The 15498-nt window shown below is 48.0% G+C and overlaps 1 protein-coding gene across 2 annotated transcripts in view; it reads right to left on the reverse strand.

The window, feature by feature from the left end:
* Positions 1 to 14684, reverse strand: part of AAK1 (AP2 associated kinase 1) — a 58822-nt gene extending 44138 nt beyond the window's left edge. For both annotated transcript variants that reach the window (XM_033081339.2, XM_033081338.2), the window contains exon 1: positions 14412 to 14684. In XM_033081339.2, coding sequence (XP_032937230.1) covers positions 14412 to 14574 — 163 coding nt within the window. In that variant the 5' untranslated portion in view covers positions 14575 to 14684. The remainder of the gene's footprint in view (positions 1 to 14411) is intronic.
* Between the last annotated feature and the right edge of the window lie 814 nt (positions 14685 to 15498).

Genomic DNA, 15498 nt, shown 5'->3' on the forward strand with positions numbered 1-15498 from the left:
TATGGGCTTTTTATTTCAATAATAGCTCCCTATGATTTGCATTAGGATTACAGTGCTATTTTTGTGGCTATTAATCTGCACCAATGTATTCTTTCTGCTGCCTTTATTCCACTCTTTCACTGCCCAGCAGGAGAGTATTGCTGCACATACCTGCTGGAAACACACCATTTCAAATCCCATTTTCCCCATTTTTATGCCACTTTTGCATCACTTTAGACTCTCTGTTTCCAGGACAGGATATTTCACTCCAAATTAAGCCTTCTGTTCCAGTATTATTCCTTGTAATTACCAAACGTGCCCACAAACCAGAGGCAGCATTGTGAAGTGTTCTACTGTGATACATAACAAGGGGTTGGAATGAACAGGATCACTGCACATTGATTTTTCTGCTTTATGAAGCATCTGCAACACCTTTAAAGTCACAGTGTGTCAGCATTAACATCTTTACAGAAAAATACAACTCCCTCATTTTGTTTTAAACATCATTTGAGGCAGGATTCTGAAAGCATGGTAACAAAGCAAACTTTGCATCAGGGCTGTAATAGCCAAGATCATGAAAATACCAAAGGAAGTAAAGACAACACCGGTACAATCCATGATTTACTGAGTTCAACTGGGAACATCATCTCTGCTTACCCTTCCTTTGGACAGAGACAGTCAGAAACACAAGCAATTTGCAAGTAATCTCTCTGTCCTTCAAGCCATGGTGTTAAAAAGGATAGGTGGTCCCAGCTCAGAGCAGGCCCTTCAAACCACAGGGGTCTCCTAGTAAGCGACAGCAACAAGTCATCCCAACAGGATGGGACTGAAGGTTCACCCTCTCCTGACACTTTAGCCATAGCAGAACATGTTACCAACTGGAAGAAATATTTTTACAGGCTTCCCAGCACTGGCAGGTACCAGAAAGGATCTTACCCAACTCAGCCTCTCTCAGGCAGGACTGACACTGCCCACCATCCCTCTTCTAACCTGTTCTTTCACCACTCTACTCCCCACATGCTCTGCAGCAATTTATTCCTGGGTGTTGTCACCCTGTCACCACCAGAAGTCTCACCAAAATCTACACTGGATTTCCACCTCAAGTGTTTCCCTTACAGACTAGTGTAGCTCCAACCCATCTTTTCTCCACAGCCTCCTGGGTGACTGGAAGGATGCTATCCAGACTCTTTTCCAGATGATCCAGCACAAGACAACTAGAAGGATGCAAAGTAGTGGTGGTTGTACTAATGCTCTCCTTTGTGTTTGTATTTTGTTGTTTTAGTACTACATATTGAAGAGACATGACACTTGGGGTTTGGGATTTAATTAGCGCCTGTGACTCACTCTCCCCCCAATTTCATAATCCTCTGGTTACAGTAGGGTATTTACATGCCATTTTATATCCACATAAGTGAAGATTATTCACCCTCAAGCTGCAGGTACAGAAAACACACAGTCTGTTTCAAGGCACAGGCCTGCATCACCTGGCAGGAGTACATGGACAAAACCAGTGTTTGCTCCCCATAACCCAGGCTAAAAAAACAGAATTTTCTGTACCTGGGCTAAACTGTGTCAACAGTCAGCACAAAGCACTGACATGGTATGCTCAGCCCCAGGTTCACATACAGACCCACAGATGTAAGTGGTACCTGCACAACTGTCTGAAGGTGGCAGTGGGGACAGAGGTGACACTCAGGACACGCCACACACACAACAACAGCTCCAGGAGGGCCTGAATGTGGATCTCCTGGTCTGACTACACCCAAATGCCTGTAAACAGTGCATGTGCTCGTGTACATGTGTGTTATAAACAAGAGTCCAACTCTGAACAAGAACAAAACAAACCCTCAACCCCAGCCAACAGCTTCCCCAGCTGAGAAGAGCAGATAATAACACTAAATTAAACAGGGCCTCTCTCAGCCGAGATTTTCTACCTCAAATGAAATAACAAGCTTTACTTAGCTGGTTTTTGTTGGATTTTTTTAAGTCCCTTGACTTACCTAATGCATAACAGTGCCAAGTTTAAGGGACTGCTTCAACCTAAAAGTCTGTCCCAGCACCTCCCAGAGCAGTATTTGGAGCAAGCTATTTCAAGGAGCTCTGCATACCAGGAACACAAACCACTGGTCTGTGCAGGGCAGACAGGAGGGCTCTGACCAGTGCTGCTCTCCTTCAGCTCTGAACCACCAATATGAGTCCTCCTCACAGTGCATGCAGGCCTGAAAGCTACAAAGCAAATGAGACTGCAGAAAACACTGCACTACACTTCCTTCCATCACAGTCCCTGGGAAGCTCCCCATGCTCATCTCCAAGAGCAGAGATCCAGTTCTCAAGGCCTGACCTCGCCATACTCACCTCTATAGGGAGTTAAACACACTAAAACCAAACAAAAATCAGTGCACATTCTGGGTGGTGCACTAAGCTTTCAGCTGTGGCTTTGTCTGTTCCTTTGGGCTGTTTCCACTGCCCCTAAACAGCATTTTAAAAGGTTTTATCCTGGAGTGGAGATAGAACTGCTCTGGGAAACTTATCAAATCACATCTTGAAACATCAACTGCCAATTAAACAGTCTGAACATTTAAGTTTTATCTTGAGGGCAAAAAAAGAAAGGGCACACCACTAACTCCAGCTGAAAGAGCTTTGTCTGTATAAGGAGCCATGGTCACAGTAACTCAAATTTCAAACCTGTTCTGATCATTTTAAGTGGCTGTAGGAGGCAATCAGAGCTCCAGAACTGCAGGGAAACTAGACAGCACCTAGGTAAAGCATAGAGGACATAGAGTATTTGATGACAGGAAACCTGAAACATGCACAGTATCAGGAGAATCAGCAGAATCCTGCATCTCCCCAGACGGAAAATTTACTAAGAAGGTATTTTTGCAACAAGATCAGGAATTTAATGCTGAACATACGCTAAAGAAGATTGTAACAGTTACAACTGTAAAAAGTCAGGAGAGCTTAGAGCTAAAGTGAACATACAGGAAATGCAGCTATTTTGTGAGTATTTCTAGTGATACTTCAGTTGAAGAAACTACACAAGAGACACAGATACAGGTGGTGTGTCAAGCCAGCCAAGGACAGAATCTTCCTGGCATAGGACAAACTCTTGAAGAATATTCAAGCTTTGCTGGGCAAATCACCAGCTCCCCTTCCCTCCCTGCAGAGCATGCACACAGTTTCCTCCAGCAAATGCTGGGGCTTCCAGGCTTCATCCTCCAGCCAGAGGAAAGCAGCACTGGGAAACTGAGGTGGATTCTGTGCTCACCCAGTTCATATTCACGACAACAGCAGCTCTGAGCAGGGCAACTCACTGTTCCACACAGTCCATAGCAAAGAGATACAGCCCTGCACCTCCACAGCTCCCGAAGTCAGACACTGTCCTTCCTCTAATAACCATTTTAAGCAGCTAGAAATTCTCCACACAGCTCACATTTGAGCTGGGAAGAAGCTGATCTGCACAAAGTCAATCTGCACGCAAACAACAGTTTCCACATGGAAGCAGCAGGCCGAGGAGCCTCCGTGGCTGGCCAGCAGAAATCCCTGAGCAGCCTCACACTGAGCGAATTCTCGAGGCACGGAAAGCCCGGCATCTGCGTCAGCCCGATGCCCACACAAAATGCAACTGGGATTCAGTGGGAGGCAGAAAGAAAAGGGGGAAAAAACCAAACAAGCTGCTTCAAAGATGCCTCCAGAGTCCAGACAACACCCATTACCAGGGCAAAGGTCTGCTTCCAAGAGAGCAGAATAGCCAGGCAAAGCCCTGCTTATCACAAACCCTTCTCACTTCCAACTCCAGAAAGCAGCAGCTCCAGTTGCAACACTGCTCGAGCTTCAGGCTTTAAATACCACCGGGAAACCCTTAATAGAACATCGAGCACATCTGAGCAAAGGACTTCTCCCCAGGTAAAAAAAAAAGCCTTAAGCTTACAGAGAGTTCATGGGTCAGTCTCCCAGCCAGAGGAAAGCAGGGCCATAGTCAGTCCTACAGATTTACCATAGCTGAGAATCCTAATGTGATTATCCAATAATACCAACATAATTATAGGGCCCTTGCTTAGTGTCACTGCTGCAATATCTAGGCCATGACAAGACAGATTTAGATTTACAAGCTCCACCCTCTCCTTTTAAATAGACAGGACATCACCATCGTTAATGTTGGTGTGGCAGCCCCAGCCAGGAGTGCCTGAACTGTGCAAAATAATATAACCAGGAACCTCACACAACACCAGCACAGCCTTTACCTCTCCTGACTTTAGAGGAGCAAGACTGGGTGTCTAGGGCTTGTAGCAGTTTTGACAATGAACATTCAGTCTATCAGTTATGATGCTCACAATGGCAAACAGACACAAAATAATTATATAGTTAGAGGCATCCTCTCTGCATGGATGACATGGGAAAAGCACAACTGCTTCTTGTCACTTCTCTGGGGGTTTATTTTGATGGAGCTGATTTAAAACCATTCAGCTTCATTACTTTGTACTTTTCAGGACTCCATCTCATTACAGACACATTAGGAGACACCTCACTCCCCACACAATCCTCCTGCAACTCCCAGGCCAGGTCCATGGAGAAGGACAAAAGAGGAAGCTGTAAATCACAACACAGCAGAGAAAGGAGGGGAAGGAAATTAATCTCTGCTATGCGACAGCATTTTAGAAGCCTAAAATAACCAGTGGGCAATATCCAGGCCGTGCATTAAATCCACACTCTTGTCAGAAGCTCCAGTCCAAGGGCACCAGTAGCTTGGCACTCCAAGAGCACAGCCCAGACAGCCCAATTCAGGGGTATTAAAGTATCCCACTATTTGCAGTATATGTGGCAGCAATTTCATAACAAACAGCAGCTCACTGGAGGCGATGGAAGTGCACTGGCTGTCACAGCAGGAAGCACATTTAGGTGTTCACATGGGTAGATTTGCTGGGCATGTGCTTTGCTGCACAGCCCTGTGCATCCACTCCATTACTCCCTGACAGGCAGACTTGGAAAACCAAAGCTGATAGAACAGTGTTTTATTACTATGCAGCAAGCCACGTTGCCTCCAAATAGATTACTTGGCAAGGCAGACTCAGTCCCTTTCTATTGTAATAATTTTAGTCCTTGAACTTCCACTGTAAGCCTGAAAAAAAATAAAAATTAATGGGTCATTAATAACTCACAGCTTAAAGAAGAATTAAAAGAATCATTTGTTTAGTTATCAGTCAGCCCTTTAAAAAGCACATTTCAGCTGCTATTATTCCCAGCAGCTGCTAATAGCATCTGAGCCTTTGTTCATCTCCAAGTGAAATTAGCACTGGTATCAACATGCTGCAGAGCATGACGGGCTCTGAGTGAACACGACTGGAACTGCAAAGCCAGCAAGAAGCTGCAGCAACTGCAGGCAGCTGAAAAGCTTCACTGGAAAGGCAAGGAAGCCACAAATCGGCAGAAGAGGAGAGAAAAAAGCAAAACTAGTCGAGCAGAGAGCAGGCTGTAGCTGGAGGTGTAGATGTGGCAGAAAGCAAGATGAAGGCCAGGGCTGGGACTGGTCCTTAACTGGACTGGCTTGCAAGGGCCAGGCAGAGAGGCCATGAAGAAGTGTCATGGTAACAGCAGACTCCATTTGGGAAGCAATTATGCAAGGATCCAGGACAGCTCATGGCAACAGACAAGTCAGGCATTTAGGAATTTTGATTTCTAGAGCAGCACCCAGACACCTCCTGAGAGCAGAAGCAGGAGAGCCACAAGCAGAACTTCACTACATACATTCCTGGAAGAGCCCAAGCTCACAGCAGTGTATGGAGGCTTCTCTCCAATCAGCTTCCTCTCCTTAAACCCACGAGTCCAGAGTTCAACCTTTCCAGGAATGCCAGATAACTACAGGTTATGGGTACCTGTGTAACTACAGGTTACAGGAACCCTTAGGCCACTGAAGTGCCACCTCCCTGAGTAACAGGAAAACTCAAAGACACATCCCATTCCTCTGGAGGGCATATGCTAATCCACCCCTGAAGACAGCAATGAACCTTTCAATTCCTGAGTACATGCCAAGCATGAAGAGAGGTATCCACTACGCCACCAGGCAGGTCTCAGGGAATTCAAACCCCCAGGTACAGCCAGGAGCACAAAGTATCCAACATTCAACATTTAATGGGGAAAAATATCAGCTCTACATGAAACAAGGCTTTGAGATTTACACACACACACAGGTGAAGAGGGAGAGGTATGAACTATTTGTCTGTTCATTTCTCAGATGCCTAGGAACAGGAACAGTTGCAGGGGTCCAGAACCTGCAGTCTTGTGACTATTACTCACCAAGCCTGTAACCACTGGGGATTGAATTCATCACTTCAAACGAACTTAAAGGACTGTTTTATTTATTTATATCCCAACTTAAATAATAAATATATCACTAAATGCATCAGTTGCAGAAAAGCTTTCAAAGGTACAGTATAAGGGCTTCTATGCTAAGTTTAAAGCAAAAGCAAAAGGTAGAATACAAGCATCTGTCTTCAAAAATAGAGTCATTTTAATTTTTTAAAAAATCCAATACATTTAATCCTGTCATGTTTTGCTGAAAGCTGGGTGAGCAAGGCTGAGTTTGTGTGTTTCTCTAAATGCTATCAGATCTCCAGAAGATCCAGTGTGTCAACTCTTACCCAACAATCAACTGTACCATCACAGCTGCTCATACCTCACACCCTCTCTCTGAACAGCAAGCACACGAGTATATTCTGGTACCAAGCAATCAGCAGGCACAAGGAAGGGCCAGGAATCTCCAAGGAGCAGGGACAGGCTTTGTTCTACATTTGCATTATGTGACACAGAGCCCTGGTCCATGATAAAAGTTCCTGGGTACTATGGTGACATGAATATTAACGACCCTGTGATTAAAACACCAGGCAAGGAGTTATATTTGCATTTAATACAAGACTGTCCCTGCTCTCCTACACAGCCCTTATCAAATAGCTTCATCTTCATGGGCTTCAGCTTCTCATTTGTAAAATAATTTTATAAGCCTCCCTGCCACCATCTGTTTGTCTGCTCTGCAGAGAGGAACAGGCACAGAACCACAGGTTGTGTGACACCTCACACACAGAGTCTTTGTGTTCTCCAGAGAGCAGAACTCAGGCTCAAACTACAACTGGTAATGGAGTATAGAAACAGAAGGGCAAACTCATATTCACATATCCAAATACATCTGCTGACTCAAAAGCAACAGGTAAAGGCTGAAAGAAAGGCTCTGATATTCAGTAGATTTGTTCTCAGAAATATGTGCCCAAGGATCACAGGCCAGTGTGACCTGCCCGTACTGCCCCCTTCCCTTCTCTCTGCCACATATGCCTCCACCATCCTCTGCCACCCCACAAGCCACATATCAGGGTTCTGTGATGCATTTATTTCCTTACAAACACTGTCAATAAAAGCCACAAACATAAGAACCATCAGGATCTCATCAGCCGGATGAAAAGGCAAGTGTGGCAGCACTTGAGTCCCTGCACACACACAGGTGCTTTCACAGATCCTTCCAACTCCAGAGAGTGTTTTTTTTAACAGTCTCAGGGTATTGCTCATGCCACCAGCCATCTGCATACCCCTGGTAATAAACACTTCTTGCCAATGGTCATGAAGAGTCATTACAGCAGAGCCCTGGGCCAGCAGCAGCCATAAATAACCTTCATGTGGCCACACTGCAGCTATAAGTGAGGATTTCCCATCGATCCAGCTCCCTCCTCCCAAGAAGCAGCTCAGTGCCAGAGAGGTCTTTATGGCCGAAGCACTTCCCAAGTCAGAAAACATTAATCCTTCAGAGGGTCACAACAGGTAACTGAAGTAACAGTGAATTAGCAGGTAGGTCATGCAGAGAAGGCACATGAAGTGAAAGGTCTCAATTTCTGCGCTTCTCACATCAGCACTGATTTCTTCTCCTCCTTTTAAGTATTTCAAACCACTTTGAAAGTCCAAATTTTGCACCACTCTCATAAACATCTGACTAGCACCCCTATACAACCTGGGAATAGCAGTGAAGTTACAAAAACATGTATAACACACCAAATCAAGGGATCCTCCTGCTTGCTCTGCTGCCTTGAAGAGAGACTGATGTTCAGTGACAGCCACAGGAACCAAGCACATCATGTCCTCATGGAGCACAGTGCACATCTTTGAGACAAGCCTGAGTTTATTTTACTGCTGCCATTTGTGCAGCAAAAGCACACATCAGCCCTGCAAGCATCACTTTGCTTACAGAAGGAGAGGCAAGCTAAAATGATACCTGAACAACAGCTGTGCAATTAGAGAGCCTCAGATCTTGCATTTTGCTCTCACACTCCTGAGAGCATCTTGTCAAATTGCTTTTTAAGTTCACACAGGCACATTTTGAGGCCCCCTAACACAGGCCTATGATCACCTAATGGGAAGAGAAACTGGTGTGTGACTAACAGTGAATGAAGATCAGCTCTACCTGCCCTAACCACAGCACCAGCCAGCTTCCAGCTCAGCTGTGGGGGGATGCACACGCAAATCCCTGCTCAGGAAACTCAGCTGTTGATGGATTCTTTTATTTTTAATCTATGAGATCACCCATCACTGATACGTAATTTGTTTCTGCAAAATCATGAAGCAAACCAGATGCTGTGAGCATCTTGTTCCAAAAATGTCCTTAATCCAATCCTGCACCACATGGCCCAGGGTGCTGGTGTCAGCAGGGGTTCTGCCACAGAACAAGCATGAATTTACACCCAAATCACACGTGTGCCAAGAGCACATTCACTGAAATCACAGAGAGGCAGCACTTGACAGGAAACACAGACTGCAATTAAAGCACCCAATCTGGAAGGCCAGAGATCAATTCCTGACTTGGCCACACATGCTCTGCATTGCTTCACCTCCCTATCTGAGTTCCCAGCAGCCCTAAAAGGAGTGGAAGGACACATTCACAGACTGTGCCAGGGCTCAGATACTCGGGATAGCGAGAGCTCCTCACATTAGAGGAGCTGCAGCAGCTCCCCTCTGTTTCACTCTGCTGCATCACACTGTGGACAGCTAACAATAACCTTCATTTCATTTAGTGGCAATTCCTGGACCTCTTACAAAAGGAGAAAGTTTCCATAATGACAAAAAGCCACAAATGAGAATTGCCTTGCAGTGCCTCACTTAAGCCTTTCCAAGTCTTTTCCTTGTGCTTGTAAATCACTGTCAGTATTGTTCCCACTCTCAAGAAGTACAGCAGCCAGTATCTCAAAAAAAAAGGAGGTTTGCTTCCAGCATGATACCACCATAAGGACATCCTGTGCTTTCCTCACCCAAGGAAGCCAGAACCCCTTCCTGGGAAACTTAGTTACCTCTTGTTATCAGAAGATAACTCCTCCATAAACCAACTTTGCTTATGTCATGTTCTCCTCAGAGACTTCCTGTCTCCTACATGTAGAACACAAGTAAACACTTAGCACAAGTGAAGGCAAATTGGTTGTGACTTTCCAGAGAAGCAGCACCAGCCCTGCAGCTGGCATGCTGCCTTTCCAATGGGCACAGCCTCAGCCTGCCCAGAACATTTACACTGAAAAAAGTCACCTTCAAGGGAAGCAGCTCCCAGTCCCAACACAAGTGTGCAGCACCTAGCCAGTCCTCACCCCTTATTAGCCATGATAAATGCAGGTGCTCCTTCTTGGAAGCCAAGAAGTGCTAAATCCAGAGTGGATTCCAGCTTGTCTTCACCACATTTATAACTTCCCACCTGCTCTCCTCAAGCTGCTGACAAGCTCCTGCACAAAGGGAAGAAGGGCCACGCCACAATAAAAACATTATGGCAGTGCACATGCAACCAGAGGTTAGCAACCTGTTCCTTTATAACTACTAGAACACTTCTGCAGGACCCCAGATGGAGAGTTAAACTATGTAAAAACCCCAGCCAGAATCCCAAAACTGAGTTTTCTTACACAAACTAACAACTTCATAGCAGGACTGCTTGAAACAGAAACTCTTTTGGTTTAACATGGAAGGTTCCTTCCCGGGATGATGGCTTGTGCTGGGCTAACACTGCCTTTAAACCAGCTCTTACCACAGCTGTTCCATCAGAAACCAACCTCTCTGGGCACAACCCAGACCCCTTCTGTGAGAAGCTGCACAAAGCCCACAAGCCAGGCCAGGCCAGGCCAGTCTCTGGCCTACACAACTTCTTACACACTTAAATCCACTAATACCTCCTTTTCCTCCCTGATTACATCTCAGGACACAGCACACACTGTCCCAGCAAAAGCTGTGCTAAAAGCACCAAAACACTTGGGATACCTCAACATTTACCAAGTAACTCTCCTGGGATGATTCTTCACAAGTTCCTCTGGCTTCTACTCTCAGAAAAACAGACTGCTAGAACACAGAATCAAACATCCTACCTGTCAGAGCAGAATGCAGAGTACATGTTCTGCCTCACAAGAAACACAGAAAAAGCAACAGGGAAAAAAAGAAAAAATAAAAATCACATGTCCCATTCCAAGAGGAGAATCAGTTTAATTCCTAATCCAAATGTCACTGGTCAGCTGATTAGCAGCTGGCCCCTGGTTGAAGTAGAAAGCAGTATCTCACAAAACACACTTCAAAGCAATGCCTTGAACCCAACCACACTGGAATTGGATTGAAGATCATATAAATCTGCAAAATGTACCTCAGATGGGGTTTGCTTTCAAGTGAAATTATTTCAGAAGAAGCTCATGTGTATTTTCAATGACTTCAAGTCATGGTGCTGCAGGGAAAGGAGGTGCCAAGGGTGAGCAGGGCAGGGGTCAGCACAAACCCTCCACACTCAGGCCAGCCACAGCACTGGGCAGCTCAGGGAACCCCCACCCCACCAGGCATGGGCTGGGCATTCACAGCCTCTCCCAGCTGCTTCCTACATGCACTGCAGGTCTGCTAAGGGAAGTCATGATGAATCCCATAATGTCCCCCTTTTCAAAACAGAGGAAAAAATACAGCTAGCAAACATAAGATGATTTTGTGACTTTGTAATACCAACTATTAAATGCTTTTGAAACAACACATACCTGAAAAACTTCAGTGAGATATCCAATAATCATTAAACCTGAATCCCTTACTTACACACTTTAAGGAGAAAAAGACCTTCAAAAAAGTACAACTAATTTTAAAAGTAACCCTTCATCAACCTGCAGAAACACAGCCTGTAGCTTTTACTAGAAGCAGAACAAGACAAACAAAACCGTGCTCAAACACATGCCCCATCAATGTTTACACACCTCGGGTCAGCTCAGCACTCTCTCACATTGTGAGTACAGAGCCACACAAAACACAGAGGCCCTCAAAAATGGGACACCAGGGCAATCCCTCTCAAACTCCCTAGCAAATTCCTCATTTATGGCCCCATCCTTCTCAATGTTTCTGTTGCTTTAATCCCCATCAGAGAGACACCAACCTCCCTAGAGTTCTGGGGTGGATTTTTGTTGTTTTGGTTTTTCTCCTACACACAGGCAGAAACAAAGAGCAGTACCTGATTTGGTCCAACACTGATTTGTTTTATTTCATAAAGAAAACAGCAAGACAGCAGCTTCACTCAGGCTCACACTGCAAGAGCTCCTGGGCATTCACTTCAGCTCTGTGAAACACCACTCACCTCAAAACCAGCCACAACACCCCTCAACCCATACTGGGGCACTGTGGGACTTTAAACCTGGCCCTGCAGACCCCCAGGGCCAGCAGCACTGCCTTCCCACCACAGATAATCCTTGTGCAAACTTTGAGGGGAATTTTTCAAGAGATTATTTGTGCCATTACATGGATTAGAGCAGGACAGCTACAAAGACTCAAGTAGGAATCACCTATTTTAACACCTTGTTAATAAAATTCACCAGTATCGTAGCACCACAACCAACCCCTGAAATACCTTCTATACTATTTCCATCGACTGCCTTCCAAAAGGAAGGGATGTTCCTCCCTGCCCAGGAAGGCAAGTATTCAGACAGAACTATTTTTCAGGGGTGGGGGGTGCACCTAACCACAGCAGGTATTTTTGGGGATCTACACAAGAGCCCAGAGGCACATGGAGCCGTTTGCCATCTGGCACAGACAGTACTGCAACCAGGGCACACTCCTTGTCAGCAGGGTTGCTCAGCAGAATTCAGGGTGACCAGGCACAGCTCTGGCAGACAGAGGCAAACCCCAACACTTCAATTCCAAAAGTTCTGGTTCAATTCAAGTCTCTTTCACATCATTCATCACTTCATCAATTCTCTCTTTTAAGTCACTTTTACACCTCTTTTTTTTTTTCATGTTTCACATGCTGCACCTAAACACAGGCCTCCCCACTTCCTCGTAAAGAAATGGGGATTAGAGGTCCTTCCTTCCCAGACAGGATACTCCTCCTACAAAGTGCTTCCCAGGGGACTTTTCTTTTTAGCAGAAATAGCCACGAGCTGCCTTTTCAGCACTGCTGAAACACCACTGCAGATACAGAGAGGTTTCCCAGAGGTTTCAGACGTCAGGAGCACAGGGACCTCACTGCCCACGAGCTCTCCAGGTCTCCAGCTGAGTCAGGGAGAAGAGGCTGTTTACCAGCACACTCGGCAAGGGGCATGCAGAGCTGCAGCACTTTTGAACCACACTGCTCCCCAGCTGGCCCAACTTTCCCACAGAGGAAACAGCACTTTCACTGCTCCCAACAAAAGGTGACAAGCTGCAAACCAACACACCAACTTGCTCTTGTCCCCTGGGAGGATTCACTCTGCAGGCAGAGAGATTCCAGACTGCCCACAGCAGAGTCTGGCTGTGAGGGAGATAACCTGGGCAGCACCTTTCACCAGAACTCCCTCTGCCTCACAGGAACAGAACATGGCACCTGTTTCACAGAAGTGCTCAGCCTGCCTGCAAGGAGCCCAGAGCTGCAGGCCATGCTCCATCCCACAGGCCAGCCAAGAAACCAGGAGCTGCAGGGAAAAGCTCTCAGAAGAAGCAGCTCCCCCAGGACAGAGAGGCAGGGAAGGGAGGCTCTTCCCTGCCAGGCAATCTGTGCTCCCACCTCCACCTCTGCTACAGCTCAGCCCTGAGCAGGAGAGCCCGGTGACACACAGCTTGGTGACACACAGCGTCGCTTCCCAGGGCTGTCAGCACAGGGCAGAACCTGCCAGCAGATTACTCATCAGCAAAAAAAGCCTCTGCCTTCCCATGTTACCAGGATGAGGCCATCCTGTATTAAAAAGAGACTCTGACAGCTTCTCAAGTTTAGCTCATGTAGGTCCTAAACTTCCAGGGCCAAAAGGGCCTTGGAAATATCAGTCCAAGCAAACCTATACTGCAAGTTTCCAGAAAAAAACCCAAACACTATAGTTGCTAGCTAGAAGCCAGGTTTTGGTGCTCCTCTCAAGAGAACACAACAGAAATCAAATCTAAAAAACAGTCACAGCCCTATTTTCTTGTACACCGTGATGAATTCTTACAAATCTGAACACAGGCAGCATACACAGAGTCCCTTTTCCATTTTAGGGCTCTTTCTGTAAAAGCCAACACAGGTCCTCCCACTCAGCTCTCTCCCAGCAGCTCCCCTCCCCTTCACCATCAAAACAAAACACTGTTTCGACTAAATGTGCCCAGGATGCTGCGCAGGAGGGACCAGGAGCAGGTCTAAGGAGGCCAAGATCTCTCTGAAGGTCGAGGCTAAGGTTACCAGCCAAAGACGTTCAGGAGGTTCCTTACAGCCCCAACAAATGAAATGTAAAATGGTAGTTCAAGCAGCAGAGCTGGTTACAAATAAACAAATGCCACCAGCAGCTTGCTGCACCAAAAGGCCTGCACACATCATGGATTCTATAACCCCCAGGATTCATTTTTTGATCTCTAACTGTCTTATTTAGGAAAAAGGGAAAAAAAAAAAGCAATTGGGATCACCACTTGCCCTTGCAGAAACCCTGCACACAGAGAAATCCTTCATCCCAGGTCACAGCCAGTCCTGCTCAGCCTACCTATGTGCATAACACAGCTACAGGAATTTACTCCAGTGTTTTAATCCTCTCTGCTTGAGGCAGGAAAGGAGGTAACAGCTGAAGAAAGTTTAAAAGTAAAGGACACTGCTTTCTTTATTTACAGATTTCTGCACCAAAATATTTGACAATTTTGGTTTGGGTGTTTATTTTGATTTTTTTAACTCCCAATGCAGGAGAAGCGGGAAATAATTGATTTCTGAAAATCCCCCAATTTCTAAAGCATCACCAAAAAAAAAAAAAAAACCCAAATCCAGCAAACCCACACCGGATTTAGATGGGAAGACCAGACACGTCAGCTTACATACACCACTGGACTGCGATTCTGTCAAGGACAACGAAATATTCAGGAATCTGGGGGTCAAGGAGAAGGCTAGGTGCCCGGTACAACTCAAGGCCTCCCTTTCAGCGTGGGGAGGGAACGGGAAAGGAAAAAGCAGCATACATCAAGCGCTCAGAAAGGCACCGAGATCTCACCTTCCGCCAGCACCTCGTCCACAGTGACCTGGTGCCGGCCGATGCTGAAGACTCGGCCGATGTAGCCGCTGCCCGGGCCGCTGCTGCCGCCGCCGCCGCCGCTGGTGCCCGAGCCGGGCCCGGAGCCGCCCTGCTCCCGGCGCGAGTCGAAAAACTTCTTCATGTCTCAGGAGGCGGCGGTGGGCGCGATGCCGGTGTCAGGTCCCGAGCCCCTGCTGGCTCCTGCCGCGGCCGCTGAGCGGGGCCCAGGGCCGCTCGCCTGGCGGGGCCGAGCCGCGCTGTCCCCCGGGGACTCACACCTGCAAAACCACAGGGGATAACAGGATCGTGGCGCTACCCCCGCGGGCCCCTCCGTGAGCACCGACCCGCAGGGACCCCGCTCGGTACCTCGCAAAGGGCGGCCGATGCCTCCATGCGCCCCGCGGGGCCGGCGTGCGCAGCCCCACCGGGTCACGGCGGGGGCCGGCTGCCGGCAGGGCCCGGGGCCTGCATCGCTGCCTGACGGCGTCACCGGCGGCCACCGAGCCCGTCAGGGACAGGGACCGACCCCGCCGCCGCCCGCCGCCGGCCCCATCCGACCAGGAAATGGGCCGTCACAGGAAGTCACGGCTGCCGTCGGGAGCACCGCCCCCGCGCCTCCGCCAGCTGCAGGGCCCGGCCCCGCCGCCCCGGGGTGTCGCGTCTCGGGCTGTCCCTTCCCGCTCCACCCCGTCCCGCCTCGTCCCGGGATGTTGTGTCCCAGAATGTCCCGTCCCGCAGCCTTCGGCCCCCTGCCCCACGGTGCGGCAGGAGGGGAGCGGGGGCTCGGCGGGATGGCGGCGCCGCGCGCGGCACGCTGGGGGTGGTAGTTTCCCTTCGCCAGCGGAAGGGGGTGCGCTGGGGCGGTGGGGACTACAAGTCCCGGCATGCCGTGCGGCTCTGTCCGGCAGGGGGCGCTGTGGCGAGGGGACGTGAGGGGGTTGTGGCGGAGTGCCGGGGTCGGGGTCGCCCCTCAGACCGGCTGGGAGCAGAGGCCGCCCCGCGGACAGCGGACGGGGCCCGGAGGTTCTGCGTCCTCCTCACCGCGAGGGATGAGTGCAGAAACCCT

This window comes from Catharus ustulatus, chromosome 27 (genome assembly GCF_009819885.2).
Source record: "Catharus ustulatus isolate bCatUst1 chromosome 27, bCatUst1.pri.v2, whole genome shotgun sequence".
NCBI lineage: Eukaryota > Metazoa > Chordata > Aves > Passeriformes > Turdidae > Catharus > Catharus ustulatus.